General features: G+C 45.4%; 1 protein-coding gene across 1 annotated transcript; it reads left to right on the top strand.

Annotated features, from left to right (window-relative positions):
• Positions 1 to 17,199: 17,199 nt before the first annotated feature.
• LOC147979559 (uncharacterized) lies at positions 17,200 to 18,830 on the top strand. Its single transcript, XM_087515265.1, has 3 exons — positions 17,200 to 17,305; positions 17,549 to 17,899; positions 17,977 to 18,830. The coding sequence occupies exons 1-3, from the start codon at positions 17,200 to 17,202 to the stop codon at positions 18,828 to 18,830; spliced, it is 1,311 nt and encodes a 436-aa protein (XP_087371391.1).
• Positions 18,831 to 19,046: the final 216 nt, after the last annotated feature.

Genomic DNA, 19,046 nt, shown 5'->3' with positions numbered 1-19,046 from the left:
CTGATGGACAAACTGAAGTAGTCAATAGAACATTGTCTACTATGCTTAGGGCTGTTTTGAAGAATAACAAGAAAATGTGGGAAGAATGCTTGCCTCATATTGAATTTGCTTATAATCGTTCATTGCATTCTACTACTAAGATGTGCCCTTTTGAAATTGTGTATGGTTTCCTACCTCGTGCACCTATTGATTTGTTGCCTCTTCCATCTTCGGAGAAGGTTAATTTTGATGCTAAAGAACGTTCTGAATTGATTTTAAAAATGCATGAGTTAACTAAGGAAAACATTGAGCGTATGAATGCTAAATATAAACTTGCTGGAGATAAGGGTAGAAAACATGTTGTGTTTGCACCTGGAGATCTTGTTTGGTTACATTTGCGTAAAGATAGATTTCCTAATCTGCGCAAATCAAAGCTAATGCCACGTGCTGATGGTCCTTTTAAGGTTTTAGAGAAAATAAATGATAATGCATATAAACTTGAGCTACCTGCAGATTTTGGGGTTAGTCCCACTTTTAATATTGCAGATTTGAAGCCTTATTTGGGTGAGGAAGATGAGCTTCCGTCGAGGACGACTTCATTTCAAGAAGGGGAGGATGATGAGGACATCAATACCATTGTTACACCCACAGCCCCTACTGTTACATATACTGGACCAATTACTAGAGCTCGCGCACGCCAATTAAATTACCAGGTACTTTCGTTTCTTGGTCATGATTCTAATGTTCATGAGATTATGATGCTGCCTAAATTGGATACATTTGTTTTGCTTTCAAATGAAGGGCCTAGCTTGGAGAAGGATGAACATTGGAGCAAGAACACGCATGGAGTTGATGGCATGCGCAAGGGGATCAAGAACGGAGTTACAAGTGATGATTTCAGGACTTTGAAGCCGCCATAAGGAGTGCATGAAGCCATGGACGAAATATACAAGATGCCACTTCATAATATTCGTCCATAGGCTATTCTAGGTGCTGCGTCACCATATTAATGGGCCAGGCCCATGTAATTTCGAAATACTTAAGTATAGGCTATTTTTAGAGTCCGTATGTGTGGGGAAACAAGAGTTAGGGTTGGTTTCGGACCCCACCCCCAAGGGCCACGAAATTCCCCTCTCTTCCTCCATATATACAGCCCTTAGGGCGTCGTTTAGACTTTGGGTTTTGTTTAGATTAAAAGTTCGCCATAGCTGCAACTTCGCGTACTTCGTTTGTGTCCAACGACCAGACCAAGACGTCACAGAACCCCACCTTGATCAATAAAGCTTTCATCTTATATTCGCAATATCCAGATTGCAATCTCAGATTCTTGCTTGTTCTTCGTTTGCTCGCAGGAAACAGGCCCTCGTGGTCAGGTTGATCGTGCTCCGGCGTGGTCAATAACCCCTCGGAAGTTGGTTTAGCGATTGCTAAGGCGCGACGTCTCGCACGTTCGTAGTCGGATCGTCAAGGTCGACTCCCACAGAAAACGATAGCCACCATCTCATCGAAACATCGGGACACCTTTGCCTCTATCACAATCAACGCACATACGCGACGTACCATCCTTTTTCGGCACTAAAATGATAGGAACAGCACAAGGACTAAGGGATTCGCGTATATAACCTTTGTCGAGCAGTTCTTGTACTTGACGCATAATCTCCTTCGTCTCCTCTGGATTGGTACGGTATGGTGCACGGTTGGGTAATGATGCACCGGGAATTAAGTCAATTTGATGCTCAATCCCGCGAATAGGTGGTAATCCCGGTGGCACGTCTTGTGGAAAGACGTCGGCGAACTCCTGCAAAATGTTAGTGACAGCAGGAGGCAAAGAGGAAGGCGCGTCCTCGAATGAAAATAATGCCTCTTTGCACACAAAAGCATAGCAAACAGATTTGCTAAAATCTAGATCATCAATATCAGATTTGGTGGCAAGTAAACATGCACTTTTCAATTTAATTTCAGAAGCAACACTAGATTGTTTATTATTATTAGGCTGCATGTGTTGCTCAAATTCTTTTGCCACAATCTGATTTTCACTCTTAGTTTTCTCCTGTTTTGCTTTATTAGCTCTATTAATATCATCTTTCAAAATGGAATCAGGAGTCATAGGAAGCAAAGTAATATTTTTATCCTTATGAACAAGAGTATACTGATTGTTTCTACCATGGTGAATAGAATTTTTATCAAATTGCCATGGTCTACCAAGTAATAAGGAACATGCTTGCATAGGTACCACATCACAATCAACATAATCAGCATATGTAGAGATACTAAAATGCACACGAACAGTACGTGTTACCTTAACCTTGCCGCTATTGTTGAACCATTGGATGTAGTAAGGATGTGGATGTGGTCTTGTGGTGAGAGATAGCTTCTCCACCATCTCGATGCTAGCCAAGTTGTTGCAACTCCCTCCATCTATGATCACGCGAATAGAACGTTCCTTCACAACTCCCTTTGTATGGAACAAATTATGCCTCTGATTTTGCTCAGCTTGTGTAACCTGCACACTCAAAACACGTTGAGCAACTAAACATTCATACCTGTCAGCATCTTCACGAGCCATGTATTGCGTCTCATGATCAGAATCGTCTCCACCGTGTTCGTCACGTGTAATAAGAGCCAAAGTCTCCTCATCATAGTCACTAGCGGACTCATACCCACCATCCTCAGTAACAATCATCACACGCTTAGATGGGCATTCTCTCGCATAATGACCTCCACCCTTGCAACGTCGACAAATAATATCATGTGTCTGCCCTGTTGATGCCATGGATGAAGAAGAGCTTTTTGCAGGCCCAGAAGGTGTGCTCTTGGCAGATAGTGGTGATTGTGCCTGCTTTATTGTATCACGGTTGGAGGTGGCACCCGACGGAGGCGCCGGTGAAGCAGAACGTGTGGAAGTAGATGATGCACGTGGTGTCCATGAAGAAGGTCGACCTGCAGAAAAGTTAGTCCGCGCCAATGCCTGTCGATCCTGCACTTCACGTTCAGCTTTACAAGCAAGATGGAATAAACGAGTGATATTAGTATACTCCTTATACTCTAGAATCGTCTGAATCTCTCTATTTAATCCACCCATAAAACGTGCAAGCATAGCTTCATTCTCCTCAACAATACCACATCTAATCATGCCAGTTTGTAATTCCTGATAATATTCTTCCACAGAATTTTTTCCCTGTCTTAAGCGCTGCAATTTTTGAAGTAATTCACGTTGATAATATGGTGGAACCCAACGAGTACGCATAGCAGTTTTCAAAGCAGCCCAAGTAGCAGGAATGGGATATAATCTACAATGCTCAGACCACCAAACACATGCAAAACTAGTGAATGCACAAACAGCAGCAGGAACACGTCTCTCCTCGGGATATTGTAAACATGTAAATCGTTGTTCAGTTTCTAACTCCCAAGTAAGATATATATCAGGAACATATCTACCCTCAAATGGTGGAATATTCAATTTTAGTTTAGGGAGATGGTCATGATCTCGTACCTGAGGGTGAGCCCTACCATTGCCATTATTTGCATGTGGACGACCTGATGGTTGCTGTGCTGGTGGTGGCACGTAGTTCTGATTTTGATCAACCTCATCCTCGTAATCGCCAGCAAAATCATCCTCCTCCGCATCAGCAGCAGGAGCCACAGAAGTAGCAACAGCAGCACCAACAGTTTGGCCAGGTGCAAGAGGGAGACGGCTCGCTCGGCGGAGGGCTGTTTCACGATGCGTAGGTAGTCGTCGTTGTTGTTGTTGTAGAGGTGCGTTAGGTGCAGCCGGTGGTGGTGGTGGAAGACGCGCGAGCAATTCATTAAACCTGTCATCGAGCTTTGTTTCGAACGTCTTCTCCATGTCATCTATCTTCTCCATGGCCTCTTCAAATCTGTTTAGCACATCCTGCACCTGTCCATTCATCATTTGCTGAAATTTATCATGCAACTCCTGATTCGTCATGTTCTCCCAGTCAGTCTCGTCGGCTTGTGATCCTGCCATGGTTAGCAACAATAGAAAACACACAAGAATATGATCCTATAGAATACTAACAAGAGGTGGTGGTGGCGGGTGTCACAAATCCGTCAAGCAAATCTCAAATTCTTACCAGTTCTTACCCGGCAGCAGGCGGTGATCGGCAACCGTTGTAGTCAAAACTCTCAAAAGCTTGGATAGAGCGATTGCCAGGGAGAGTCAAACGCACGACGTAGAGGTATGTGGAGCTGGGAAGGCTTATAGTATGGTAGCAAAAAGGGTCAGCAATAATCAATTCAGAGATGCAAAGTTGAATAAACGTTCAACGACGGTACTGTGCTGGTCCTAGGCTAGACCGTGCTAGAGACGCGAGCCTAGAACACTAACAAAATCACGGCGCTGCACGTAAATAAGGGAAAAGCACACTCTGGAACTTTTTTTTTTTCGCTCCTCTTTTTTTTTTTGCGCTCCTCTTTTTTTTTTTTTTTGCGCTCCTCTTTTTTTTTTTGCGAAAAATTACTATAATGGCGAGTGTCTCAAAACTCTTCCCTCGTCAAACTGATAGGATGGGCACGAAAATTTTTTTTGCCACTTTTTTTTTCGGAAATCAGGGCAGCGACGACGAAAAAGTGCGACAAAAAAATCACTATGATGGCACGTGGCTCAAAAGACTCAGAAAAGCCTAAAAATAGGATAGGGAAAAAAATTTTGCCCGAGAAAATTTTGGCCTAAAAACTGCCCGGGGGTCTCCAGACTTTTTTTTTATGGTGGTGGTATATGGCAGCGGTGGTGGTATATGGTAGTGGTGGTGGTATATGGATAGAGATTGATGGTGGTATATGGATACGGATTGGTGGTGGTATATGGATATGGATTCAGAGCGGTGGCGGATAAGCAAAAGTGGTAGATGGGCGATGATGATGGTGCGGCGGTGGCGTGACAACTTGTGACCAGAACTCGAAACTCTAAAAGACTAGACTCTAAGACCAGCAACTTGACACGATGATGCAACCGCAAATTCAACAAAGCAAAAACCCTAAAAAGATTATGCAAAGGCTCAGATTGGTTCGGATATGATGAACTAACCCTAAATTTTTTTTTTGTGGCTTTTTCGTGGACTGTAGGTATGAAGAACAGACTCGATCTAATCTACGAAAAACTGTAAAATCTCACCGAGCAACCTGGAAATCTGATACCACTTGATAGAGGCAAAGGTGTCCCGATGTTTCGATGAGATGGTGGCTATCGTTTTCTGTGGGAGTCGACCTTGACGATCCGACTACGAACGTGCGAGACGTCGCGCCTTAGCAATCGCTAAACCAACTTCCGAGGGGTTATTGACCACGCCGGAGCACGATCAACCTGACCACGAGGGCCTGTTTCCTGCGAGCAAACGAAGAACAAGCAAGAAGCTGAGATTGCAATCTGGATATTGCGAATATAAGATGAAAGCTTTATTGATCAAGGTGGGGTTCTGTGACGTCTTGGTCTGGTCGTTGGACACAAACGAAGTACGCGAAGTTGCAGCTATGGCGAACTTTTAATCTAAACAAAACCCAAGTCTAAACGACGCCCTAAGGGCTGTATATATGGAGGAAGAGAGGGTAATTTCGTGGCCCTTGAGGGTGGGGTCCGAAACCAACCCTAACTCTTGTTTCCCCACACATACGGACTCTAAAAATAGCCTATACTTAAGTATTTCGAAATTACATGGGCCTGGCCCATTAATAAGGTGACGCAGCACCTAGAATAGCCTATGGACGAATATTATGAAGTGGCATCTTGTATATTTCTTCCAAGGCTTCATGCACTCCTTATGGCGGCTTCAAAGTCCTGAAATCATCACTTGTAACTCCGTTCTTGATCCCCTTGCGCATGCCATCAACTCCATGCGTGTTCTTGCTCCAATGTTCATCCTTCTCCAAGCTAGGCCCTTCATTTGTAAGCAAAACAAATGTATCCAATTTAGGCAGCATCATAATCTCATGAACATTAGAATCATTACCAAGAAACGAAAGTACCTGGTAATTTAATTGGCGTGCGCGAGCTCTAGTAATTGGTCCAGTATATGTAACAGTAGGGGCTGTGGGTGTAACAATGGTATTGATGTCCTCATCATCCTCCCCTTCTTGAAATGAAGTCGTCCTCGACGGAAGCGCATCTTCCTCACCCAAATAAGGCTTCAAATCTGCAATGTTAAAAGTGGGACTAACCCCAACATCTACAGGTAGCTCAAGTTTATATGCATTATCATTTATTTTCTCTAACACCTTAAAAGGACCATCAGCACGTGGCATTAGCTTTGATTTGCGCGGATTAGGAAATCTATCTTTACGCAAATGTAACCAAACAAGATCTCCAGGCGCAAACACAACATGTTTTCTACCCTTATCTCCAGCAAGTTTATATTTAGCATTCATACGCTCAATGTTTTCCTTAGTTAACTCATGCATTTTTAAAATCAATTCAGAACGTTCTTTAGCATCAAAATTAACCTTCTCTGAAGATGGAAGAGGCAACAAATCAATAGGTGCACGAGGTAGGAAACCATACATAATTTCAAAAGGGCACATCTTAGTAGTAGAATGCAATGAGCGATTATAAGCAAATTCAATATGAGGCAAGCATTCTTCCCACATTTTCTTGTTATTCTTCAAAACAGCCCTAAGCATAGTAGACAATGTTCTATTGACTACTTCAGTTTGTCCATCAGTTTGGGGGTGACAAGTAGTACTAAAAAGCAGCTTAGTCCCCAACTTAGCCCATAAACATCTCCAAAAGTGGCTAAGAAATTTAGTATCACGATCTGAAACAATAGTATTTGGCACACCATGTAAGCGAATAATTTCACGAAAGAACAAATCAGCAACATTAACAGCATCATCGCTTTTATGACATGGTATAAAGTGTGCCATTTTCGAGAACCTATCCACGACAACAAATATGCTATCCCTCCCCTTCTTTGTTCGAGGTAAACCTAAAACAAAGTCCATAGATATATCCTCCCAAGGAACACTAGGTACTGGCAAAGGCATATATAAACCATGAGGATTGAGTCGTGACTTAGCTCTTTGACATGTAGTGCAGCGAGCAACAAAACGCTCAACATCCCGTCTCATCTTTGGCCAAAAGAAATGTGTAGCAAGTATATCCTCCGTCTTCTTGACGCCAAAGTGTCCCATTAATCCTCCTCCATGCGCCTCCTGCAAAAACAAAAGCCGAACGGAGCTAGCTGGAATGCATAGCTTGTTAGCACGAAACACAAATCCATCGTTAAGAACGAACTTGTTCCAAGTTCTCCCTTCCTTACAATTCTGCAATACATCTTTAAATTCAGCATCATGAACATATTGATCTTTGATGGTCTCCAAACCAAATATTTTAAAGTCAAGTTGTGAAAGCATAGTATAACGACGAGACAAGGCATCAGCAATAACATTTTCTTTACCCTTCTTGTGTTTAATGACATAAGGGAAAGTCTCAATGAATTCAACCCATTTAGCATGTCTACGGTTCAGTTTTGCTTGACTTTTAATGTGTTTCAAAGATTCATGATCAGAATGTATAACAAATTCCTTGGGCCATAAATAATGTTGCCATGTTTCTAAGGTCCGAACAAGAGCATATAATTCTTTATCATAAGTAGAATAGTTCAGACTAGGCCCACTCAATTTTTCAGAAAAGTATGCAATAGGTTTTCCATCTTGTAATAAAACACCTCCTAATCCAATTCCACTAGCATCACATTCAAGCTCAAAAGTCTTATTGAAATTAGGAAGTTGGAGTAAAGGAGCATGTGTCAACTTATCTTTCAATACTGTGAAGGCTTCTTCCTGTGCGGTACCCCAAACAAAAGGCACATCCTTCTTTGTAAGCTCGTTGAGAGGTGCAGCAATGGTGCTGAAATCTCTCACAAAACGCCTATAGAAACCAGCGAGGCCAAGGAAACTCCTCACTTGTGTGACCGTTTTGGGCTGCGGCCAGCTCTCAATAGCTTCAATCTTGGCTTTATCAACTTCAATTCCCTGTGGAGTAACAACATAGCCAAGAAAAGATACTCGGTCGGTGCAAAAGGTGCACTTTCCAAGGTTTCCAAACAAACGTGCATCACGTAGAGCAATAAAAACAGCACGTAAATGTTCCAAATGTTCCTCCAAAGATTTGCTATAAATCAATATGTCATCAAAGTAAACTACCACAAATCGTCCAATGAAAGCACGTAAAACTTCGTTCATTAACCTCATGAAAGTACTAGGTGCATTAGTTAACCCAAAAGGCATGACTAACCACTCATATAATCCAAACTTAGTTTTAAATGATGTTTTCCATTCATCTCCCAATTTCATACGAATTTGATGGTATCCACTACGCAAATCAACTTTGGAGAATATTGTAGAGCCACTCAATTCATCAAGCATATCATCTAACCTAGGAATAGGATGACGATAACGAATAGTAATATAATTAATGCCTCTACAATCAACGCACATACGCGACGTACCATCCTTTTTCGGCACTAAAATGATAGGAACAGCACAAGGACTAAGGGATTCGCGTATATAACCTTTGTCGAGCAGTTCTTGTACTTGACGCATAATCTCCTTCGTCTCCTCTGGATTGGTACGGTATGGTGCACGGTTGGGTAGCGAAGCACCGGGAATTAAGTCAATTTGATGCTCAATCCCTCGAATAGGTGGTAATCCCGGTGGCACGTCTTGTGGAAAGACGTCAGCGAACTCCTGCAAAATGTTAGTGACAGCAGGGGGCAAAGAGGAAGGCACGTCCTCGAATGAAAATAATGCCTCTTTGCACACAAAAGCATAGCAAACAGATTTGCTGAAATCTAGCTCATCAATATTAGATTTGGTGGCAAGTAAACATGCACTTTTCAATTTAATTTCAGAAACAACAGTAGATGGTTTATTATTAGGCTTCATTTGGTGCTCAAATTCTTTTGCCACAATCTGATTTTCACTCTTATTTGTCTCCTGCTTTGCTTTATTAGCTCTATTAATATCATCTTTCAAAATGGAATCAGGAGTCATAGGAAGCAAAGTAATATTTTTATCGTTATGAACAAGAGTATACTGATTGTTTCTACCATGGTGTACATAATTTTTATCAAATTGCCATGGTCTACCAAGTAATAAGGAACATGCTTGCATAGGTACCACATCACAATCAACATAATCAGCATATGTAGAGATACTAAAATGCACATGAACAGTACGTGTTACCTTAACCTTGCCGCTGTTGTTGAACCATTGGATGTAGTAAGGATGTGGATGTGGTCTTGTGGTGAGAGATAGCTTCTCCACCATCTCCATGCTAGCCAAGTTATTGCAGCTCCCTCCATCTATGATCACGTGAACAGAACGTTCCTTCACAACTCCCTTTGTATGGAACAAATTATGCCTCTGATTTTGCTCAGCTTGTGTAACCTGCACACTCAAAACACGTTGAGCAACTAAACATTCATACCTGTCAGCATCTTCAGGAGTCATGTATTGTGTCTCATGATCAGAATCGTCTCCACCGTGTTCGTCACGTGTAATAAGAGCCAAAGTCTCCTCATCATAGTCACTAGCGGACTCATACCCACCATCCTCAGTAACAATCATCACACGCTTAGATGGGCATTCTCTCGCATAATGACCTCCACCCTTGCAACGTCGACAAATAATATCATGTGTTTGCCCTGTTGATGCCATGGATGAAGAAGAGCTCTTTGCAGGCCCAGAAGGTGTGCTCTTGGCAGATAGTGGTGATTGTGCTTGCTTTATTGTATCACGGTTGGAGGTGGCGGCCGAGGCGCCGGTGTAGCAGAACGTGTGGAAGTAGATGATGCACGTGGTGTCCATGATGAAGGTCGACCTGCAGAAAAGTTAGTCCGCGCCAATGCCTGTCGATCCTGCACTTCACGTTCAGCTTTACAAGCAAGATGGAATAAACGAGTGATATTAGTATACTCCTTATACTCTAGAATCGTCTGAATCTCTCTATTTAATCCACCCATAAAACGTGCAAGCATAGCTTCATTCTCCTCAACAATACCACATCTAATCATGCCAGTTTGTAATTCCTGATAATATTCTTCTACAGAATTTTTTCCCTGTCTTAAGCGCTGCAATTTTTGAAGTAATTCACGTTGATAATATGGTGGAACCCAGCGAGTACACATAGCAGTTTTCAAAGCAGCCCCAGTAGCCGGAATAGGATATAATCTACAATGCTCAGACCACCAAACACATGCAAAACTAGTGAAAGCACAAATAGCAGTAGGAACACGTCTCTCCTCGGGGTATTGTAAACATGTAAATCACTGTTCAGTTTCTAACTCCCAAGTAAGATATATATCAGGAACATATCTACCCTCAAATGGTGGAATATTCAATTTTAGTTTAGGGAGATGGTCATGATCTCGTACCTGAGGGTGAGCCCTACCATTGCCATTATTTGCATGTGGACGACCTGGTGGTTGCTGTGCTGTTGGTGGCACGTAGTTCTGATTTTGATCAACCTCATCCTCATAATCTCCCACATAAGCATCCTCCTCCACATCAGCAGTAGGAGCCACAGAAGTATCAACAGCAGCACCAGCAGTTTGGCCCGACTGAAGAGGGACACGACTCGCTCGGCGGAGGGCTGTTTCCCGACGTGGAGGTAGTCGGTGTTGTTGCTGTTGTTGCAGAGGTGCGGCAGGAGCAGCCGGTGGTGGTGGTGGAAAACGCGAAAGCAATTCAGCAAACTTGTTATCGAGCTTTGTTTCAAACGTCTTCTCCATGCCATCTATCTTCTCCATGGCCTCTTCAAATCTGTTTATCACATCTTGCACCTGTCCATTCATCATTTGGTGAAACGTATCATGAAGCTCCTTGTTCGTCAAGTTCTCCCAGTCAGTCTCGTCGGCTTGTGATCCTGGCATGGTTAGCAGCAATAGAAACACACAAGAATATGATCCTACAGACTACTAACAAGTGGTGGTGGTGGCGGGTGTCACAAATCCGTCAAGCAAATCTCAAATTCTTACCAGTTCTTACCCAGCAGCAGGCGGTGATCGGCAACCGTTGTAGTCAAAAACTCTCAAAAGCTTGGATAGAGCGATTGCCAGGGAGAGTCAAACGCACGACGTAGATGTATGTGGAGCTGGGAAGGCTTATAGTACGGTAGCAAAAAGGGTCAGCAATAATCAATTCAGAGATGCAAAGTTGAATAAACGCTCAACGACGGTACTGTGCTGGTCCTAGGCTAGACCGTGCTAGAGACGCGAGCCTAGAACACTAATAAAATCACGGCGCTGCACGTAAATAAGGGAAAAGCACACTCTGGAACTCTCTCTTTTTTTTCGCTCTCTTTTTTTTTGCGCTCCTTTTTTTTGCGCTCCTCTTTTTTTTTGCGCTCCTCTTTTTTTTTGGGCTCCCTTTTTTTTTGCGAAAAATCACTATAATGGCGAGTGTCTCAAAACTCTTCCCTCGTCAAACTGATAGGATGGGCACAAAAAAAAATTTCACTTTTTTTTTCGGAAATCAGGGGGGCGACGATGAAAAAGTGCGACAAAAAATCACTATGATGGCACGTGGCTCAAAAGACTCAGAAAAGTCTAAAAATAGGATAGGGAAAAAAAAATTTGCCCGTGAAAATTTTGGCCTAAAAACTGCCCGGGAGTCTCCAGACTCTTTTTTTTCTTTTTTTTTCCGAGACCTACGCAGGCAAGGAAACACGAATCGGAATTTAGATTGATCTCAAGAACAAACCTAATATGAGAAGAACTCGGATTGGTGGTGGATATATGGTTGTGGTATATGGTAGCGGTGGTGGTATATGGATAGAGATTGATGGTGGTATATGGATACGGATTGGTAGTGGTATATGGATATGGATTCAGAGCGGTGGCGGATAAGCAAAAGTGGTAGATGGGCGATGATGATGGTGCGGCGGCGGCGTGACAACTTATGACCAGAACTCGAAACTCTAAAAGACTAGACTCTAAGACCAGCAACTTGACACGACGATGCAACCGCAAATTCAACAAAGCAAAAACCCTAAAAAGATTATGCAAAGGCTCAGATTGGTTCGGATATGATGAACTAACCCTAATTTTTTTTGTGTGGCTTTTTCGTGGACTGTAGGTATGAAGAACAGACTCGATCTAATCTACGAAAAACTGTAAAATCTCACCGAGCAACCTGGAAATCTGATACCACTTGATAGAGGCTAAGGTGTCCCGATGTTTCGATGAGATGGTGGCTATCGTTTTCTGTGGGAGTTGACCTTGACGATCCGACTACGAACGTGCGAGACGTCGCGCCTTAGCAATCGCTAAACCAACTTCCGAGGGTTATTGACCACGCCGGAGCACGATCAACCTGACCACGAGGGTCTGTTTCCTGCGAGCAAACGAAGAACAAGCAAGAAACTGAGATTGCAATCTGGATATTGCGAATATAAGATGAAAGCTTTATTGATCAAGGTGGGGTTCTGTGACGTCTTGGTCTGGTCGTTGGACACAAACGAAGTACGCGAAGTTGCAGCTATGGCGAACTTTTAATCTAAACAAAACCCAAAGTCTAAACGACGCCCTAAGGGCTGTATATATGGAGGAAGAGGGGGGAATTTCGTGGCCCTTGAGGGTGGGGTCCGAAACCAACCCTAACTCTTGTTTCCCCACACATACGGACTCTAAAAATAGCCTATACTTAAGTATTTTGAAATTACATGGGCCTGGCCCATTAATAAGGTGACGCAGCACCTAGAATAGCCTATGGACGAATATTATGAAGTGGCATCTTGTATATTTCTTCCAAGGCTTCATGCACTCCTTATGGCGGCTTCAAAGTCCTGAAATCATCACTTGTAACTCCGTTCTTGATCCCCTTGCGCATGCCATCAACTCCATGCGTGTTCTTGCTCCAATGTTCATCCTTCTCCAAGCTAGGCCCTTCATTTGTAAGCAAAACAAATGTATCCAATTTAGGCAGCATCATAATCTCATGAACATTAGAATCATTACCAAGAAACGAAAGTACCTAGTAATTTAATTGGCGTGCGCGAGCTCTAGTAATTGGTCCAGTATATGTAACAGTAGGGGCTGTGGGTGTAACAATGGTATTGATGTCCTCATCATAAGCTCAGGAGGAGCTCGTTGAAGATCTTGTCCTTTGTGTTGTTTTGTTCTAGTTGATCAGTAGTGGAGCCTAGTTGGGGTCGATCGGAGACCTTTGTCGCATTTGGGGTTCTTGTTTTATTTTGGTTCCGTAGTCGGACCTTGATTGTATTTGGATGTTGTAATGCTTTATTTATGTATTGTGTGAAGTGGCGATTGTAAGCCAACTATGTATCTCTTTCCCTTATGTATTACATGGGTTGTGTGAAGATTACCTCACTTGCGACATATGCCTTCAATGCGATTATGTCTCTAAGTCGTGCCTCAACACGTGGGAGCTATAGTCGCATCGAGGGTGTTACAACAGCCGAGTTGTGGAGACACGGCGCCCATGCACCCCTTCGAGTGTCTCCAATGTTGAGGGAGACAGTAGGGCCTGGTAGAACGGGCTCTTTGCGTGAGCGCCGCTTCCAGAACTCCTTCATGATGGTGCGTCTCACCAGTTCCTTGACCTTGCATGGCTCGTATGCCCAATCATCAGGGAACAAGTCATACGGAGGGGTTAAGGTGCTTCGGTAAGTGAACACCTTATCAGCTAGGTCCATGGCGCCGAGGGACCAATCCTCCTCCGGCACCGTGCTCTGAGCGATGCGGGAAGCTATCTGTTGGTGGAGTAATTGTACCTTGCGGTACTTCCTCCTGTAGTTGCGCAGGGGATGAGGGCTATCCGACAAACGAGCGTTGGCCATGAGCCTACGCAAGTTATGGGACATGGCCTCCAAACCCTCGAGAAGCTCTACCTCAGTGCGCCGCGGAGTTGGTTTCAGCGGCTCCGAATGCGTAGTCGTGGTAGGGGTGTGGAGGGACACCGCACTAGACCACCTGTTGGCGGCTCTGGTGTGGAGGCGTTGAGCTGCCTCCACATCTCCTTTCATATCCGCCCTTGTCGATTCCTTCAACAGGGCGCGCGCCTCAAGCATTAGCTCGCGACGCTCCTTCTTCATCTTGGCAGCCTCCTGCCTTAGTGCCTTCTTCGACTGCACAGTTTGAAAATGCGCAGGATCCTAGGCTTGATGGATGTAGACCTTCTCGCCAATCTCGATGACGACCATGGGCGGCATCGATCCAAACTGGATCATTACCGGCTCCGAGTTGCTGCCAGGGAGATTCCACCTGCATGAAAGGGATCTTGATGAGCGGAAATCCTCGCTTACTCCTTGTCATGCAGCATGCTGTGCGGGTTCGGAGACGAGCGAAGACGATTCAGACGACCACAACGAAGCGAAGATGGGAGGAGAATCACGTCCCACTAGGCGTGCCAATTTGTTTGACACGAGAAAAACCTTATGGGTTCTCTGAGAAGAAGGGAAGAGAAGGAGTATGGATTTCTCTCATGCACCGGGGAAAAAGAAAAATGCGGGCATGCCAGTGTACCATAGTACACAAAGAAAAGGGGTATGGGAAACAAGTATTTCATTAATCTCATCGGATAAACAAAATTACAAGATCCCATAAAATGAATGCACTCCGTGGCCTACTAGTGCGGCCAGCCTGACTGTAGCGATTGCGGTCTCTTGGTTCCCGGGGCCTCGAAAAGCTCCCGGTTAATTACTCCCGCGGGTTGCTCCGCGAGATACCTCCGATTAAGCCATGTGGTCGTCTTCATTGTCTTCGCTTCGCGTTCTCCATGCATGATGATGATGGTGTGTGTGTGGTGCGGGCGGCGGCAAAGCCCGTGTCCTCGTCGGTACACGTGCCGCTCAAAACATGGCTTTGTGTTGGCCATGTTCGCCCTCGCCGTCGTGCCTCGTCGGTCTTGACAGCGTTGATGTAGTTGGTGTTGAAGTTGCATGGGTCCTGCTCAGCTCGAACTTCTTGACGATGTAGCGGCTTCGTCGGGTATGCAAGGGGTTGCCTTGCGGGAGTGTTCTTATGGAGACCGGTGTTGGTGTAAAACCGACGCTCACTCATATCTGCAATGCCGGTGTGGTTGGCACCTCGTCTGAGTTGGACGCCGAATTTATGGCGGTCCGCCAAGGAAAAGGATGCCACCTCAGATGGCCATAAAAAGGGGACCTGTACACCGGCGACGCCGTGGACCTGTACGCCGGAAGCTGTTCACCAATGACCTGTGCATCGTGATAGTTGTGTCTCACTTGATTGAATGCCAAGTCTATGGCAGTCCGTTTTGTCAAAGACGCCACCCGGCGAACTCGTGAAGAGGTGTTGTAGAGGTTTCACTGCCTTGAGTGGGTGCTACACCGAAAGGGTACCCATACGCCGGGGACGCCATGGACCTGTACATCGAGTCCTATACGTCGAGAACCTGTCCGCCATGGTGGGTGCCTCGTCTCGGCTAAACGTCATATTCGGTGGTTTACCGAGACAAGTAGCACGCCGAGACCTGTACGCCAAGGACCTGTTCGCGATGGTGGGTGCACTTTCATAGGTGGGACCGGTCTCGGGGTGCATGGTCGTGATCATCGGTTCCGCCACATCGTCCCCTCCAAGAAGCAAAGCGCGAGACCTGTCCGAGGCGCCATGGACCTCTCCACCGTGACCGTAACGCCATGGACCTGTGCACCGGAGAGACCTGTTCGTCATGGACTTGTCTTGGGCTATGTCGTCGCGAGCTCCGGCTCCGCCTTGTCGTCTCCTCTGGGAAGCAAGGCACGAGACCTGTTCGGGGCACCATAGACCTGTGCACCAGTGACCTGTTCGCCGAGGACCGGTGCATCGGAGTCTGTACACCGTAATTGGAACATCATGGACCTGTTCACCGAGACCTGTTTGCCATGATCTGTGCGTCGCGACCTGTTCGTCGGGGCCAGGTAGGCCACCGTAGGAGCACCAGGGCTAGCGGTTGGGCTGCGTCGTTGGCGAGCTCCGGCTGCTCCTGGGTCATCTTCAACCAAGAACACGACGCTTGAAGACGAAGACGGCTGTGTCAGTGTAGACTCCTGGTCCGGTGAAATCGCCTCCGACGACAACGGCAGGATCGGGTACGTACTCTCTGTGTATAGTGCATGCATGCTGGATGTGAGGGAGAAACAGAAGAAAGAAAAAATAGACAATCAACTCACCATAGGGGAACGTGAGCTTCATGTTCATGTTGCTGCCGTCGGGGTTCCTTGCACTTGTACCAGCCGGCCTGATGTATGCGTGAGGTGATGTTGCGGTCGCGTGGGTTGTGGGCGTACGTGAGTTCTCCTTTCACGTGAGTTGTGTTGTTCTGGGTGCCAAATTCCTTGGTATTTATAGGGAGGAGTCAAACCCTCTGGGTCGTACGTCGGCGCAAACCTTCCAATATTTGAGGTTTCCATCTTAAAACTTACCTTTCTATGCCATCGTTCTTCTTGCCCTGCACGGCTGCAACACAAATCGTAACATACCTAGCTAGCTAGCTCCAGACCGAACGTGTGATTCTTCGGGAGATCAAAACATGCCATGTCCATGTATACCTGTGTAATAATACCAAAGGAAAATAACACGTAAAACCCAAACATGCATCCAAACTAGCATTTGTATTGGTTCAGTTATAGACAAAAGGCAAGTTAACCAAGTATTGTACGGGTGTTCGGGTATACGTACACCGGCAAGCTTGCCGACCGGCCGAGATACCCGAATACGTATATACGTATCAAGTATAGGCAAAGATAGCCACGTACATGCAAACTTTCTTTTTTTTGAACATGCATGCATAAGGTAAGTGCATATGATAATAAACCAAATCTCACGTATAATACTCTTTCTGCCGATGAATAATGAGTCGCCCTCGGACATCTTCCTACAAGGCAAGTTCAGTTTCCAATTTTTATACAAGGAAGCTACATCCTCAACGCAGACCAAAGCTCCCGGTCGATGCTATTTCTTGACGCGTCCGACCAGGGCTCTCGCACGGATCTTGCCATGTAAACATCATATGAGCTCCTTTAAAGATGAGACCCTGTGCAGCGTCTCAAAGCACACAAATTCGCCCATTGTCGACGACACGTCCTATTGGAAGAAAAACAAAAAGGTACAGCTCCGTTACCTCTTCACAAGCCAATGCATTGCTTTACCTATGCACGTCTTGAATACATGCAAGCAAAACATGTGTTTCTCGGTCTCCTGCTAATTTTGTATTTGTTGTCTTCCCCCGTGTTATCAAGATACCATGGGAAAGAGGTCTGGGTGGAGTCGAGATGCTGATGGCTCGACGAGTGGTACTAAGAAAAGCAAAGGTGACTCGACTCCTCCCCCATCGCCGAGCAGGTCGAAAGGTAGCTCTAGCGGTGCGGAGTATACGCGCTTGACGCCTCCGTTGCCGAGTGCACCACGGTTTTCGTGACATCAATCTAGCCGCAACTCCAAAAATTCTGACAGGACGGTCCTCTCCCTTGGCGCCGATGCTCCGCCACTAGGGACCCTGGAGGTAAAGAAAATAGTAATAATACCAGTAAGAAATAAAACTTGTCTGAATGTATTTCTTCCTTTAATCCCATATATATCCTGTGTGCATGCAGGACAAGCTCGAAGATGTGTTGCCGCACGTGCCTATGAGTATGGCGTGAAGAGACTCCTAAACGAGGTGATGGAAGGCATGGACCCAGACGATCTGGTCACCAAATCGGCACCTGCAGCTGGGTCTAGTTCGGCGGCGAAACACACATCACCATCAGCGAGTGATCCATTTGCGAATTCTTCAACTGCGGCAGGGAACGATCTCATTTCCAAATCCACCTTCCTGGTGACAAAACCTGCTTTTCTAGCAACATCAACCGGGACCACTGAAGCAAACAAAAAAGGATCACCGGGAGCTAACAACAACAAAGACGATGGGGTGACTGTGAATAGGCTAAGATCGTCTGCTTTTGGTTAGTGTATACTATCCCATCCCTCTTGCATATTATTTCTATCTTTTTTATATGCTTTCTTGACTCTTTTTTTTCAGATGTCACAAACAAGTCAACTAAATTAGAAGGCTTCTACTCCCCTGAAGCAAAGGAGCTCCAGACAATACTTGAGAGACACCAGAACATCCTTGCCAGAGAAAGTACTCTACTGGAGAAGCTCAAAGTCCCTCAAGCTAAGAACACCTCGACGCCAAGCCTTGTCCTCCCGCCCGGAACAGTAGCAAAGTATATCTCGATAGGACTCAAAGATATACAAGAGGCGCTAAGGGAGCAGCCGATCAATGAGGAGCTAACCATAACTAGAATAGAGTCTGTGATAAGTATGTGGAAGATCCCGTATGCCAACAAGGTCCCGCCAGACCTTGAGATTCTGATTCGCCACCTTGAAGCAGTGGTGGCTCGTCTGGGCGAAAAGGGTGGTCCTGCCACCTCCCACACATCGGCACCCGCACCGGCGCAAGTGTCATCTCTGCTAGAGAAACTCGATGCAGCTCATGCGGGGATCACTCAAGGACTTCGCCGCCTCGAGAAGGAAGGGCCGCGCCTAGAGGGATGCCTTGCCGACCTTGCCTCCATTTGCAATAGACAAAAGAAGTTGGCTGAAGAACATCGGACACTTGCCAGCAAACATCAACAGCTTGCCGAGGAGTACAAGGCTCTCTGTGAGAAGGAAACCGAGATGGCGGCACTGGCTGAAAAGCGCACAGGCGTCCTAGCTGACATGATGAATTCTAGCTCCCGCCATCTTGAAGCTCACGAGGATGTCATCCGGACTTCTTCGAAGGTGGCCGAGTCATACGGAAGACGTCATGCAGAGGCGACTGCCTTCCTGGCCGCCGGGGGAACACTTCCGGAGATCGCTACAGTCCTCGCGTACAAAGCTCTTGAGTGAGGGACCGGACTAGAGATCATGGTCTGCTCTGCAAAAGCTGCACTTAGTTCAAATAGATTTTTTATCTTAGTTTAATATAAATTGCCCTAGCTCGTCCAAAACAAAGATTGATTAGTCCGAGTGAAATTTTGTATGATCGATCAATAAAATGATGGCTTTTGTGATATATCTTTTTTTTTACTTTTACTCGCTGGGTCCATCGTCGCGGCTGCCACG

This window comes from Triticum urartu, chromosome 3A (genome assembly GCF_056163025.1).
Source record: "Triticum urartu cultivar PI428250 chromosome 3A, HENAU_Tu73, whole genome shotgun sequence".
Taxonomy (NCBI): domain Eukaryota; kingdom Viridiplantae; phylum Streptophyta; class Magnoliopsida; order Poales; family Poaceae; genus Triticum; species Triticum urartu.
The sequence above is the reverse complement of the archived record's forward strand: the minus strand, read 5'-3'. Positions and strand labels throughout refer to the sequence as shown.

What these genes read in the sequence shown, in the direction of transcription:
- LOC147979559 (XM_087515265.1), top strand. Translation starts at nt 17,200, where the DNA reads ATGGGAAAGAGGTCTGGGTGGAGTCGAGATGCTGATGGCTCGACGAGT. An exon ending in ATCGCCGAGCAGGTCGAAAG is followed by an intron (nt 17,306 to 17,548) that starts GTAGCTCTAGCG and finishes GTGTGCATGCAG; the next exon opens with GACAAGCTCGAAGATGTGTT. An exon ending in GCTAAGATCGTCTGCTTTTG is followed by an intron (nt 17,900 to 17,976) that starts GTTAGTGTATAC and finishes CTTTTTTTTCAG; the next exon opens with ATGTCACAAACAAGTCAACT.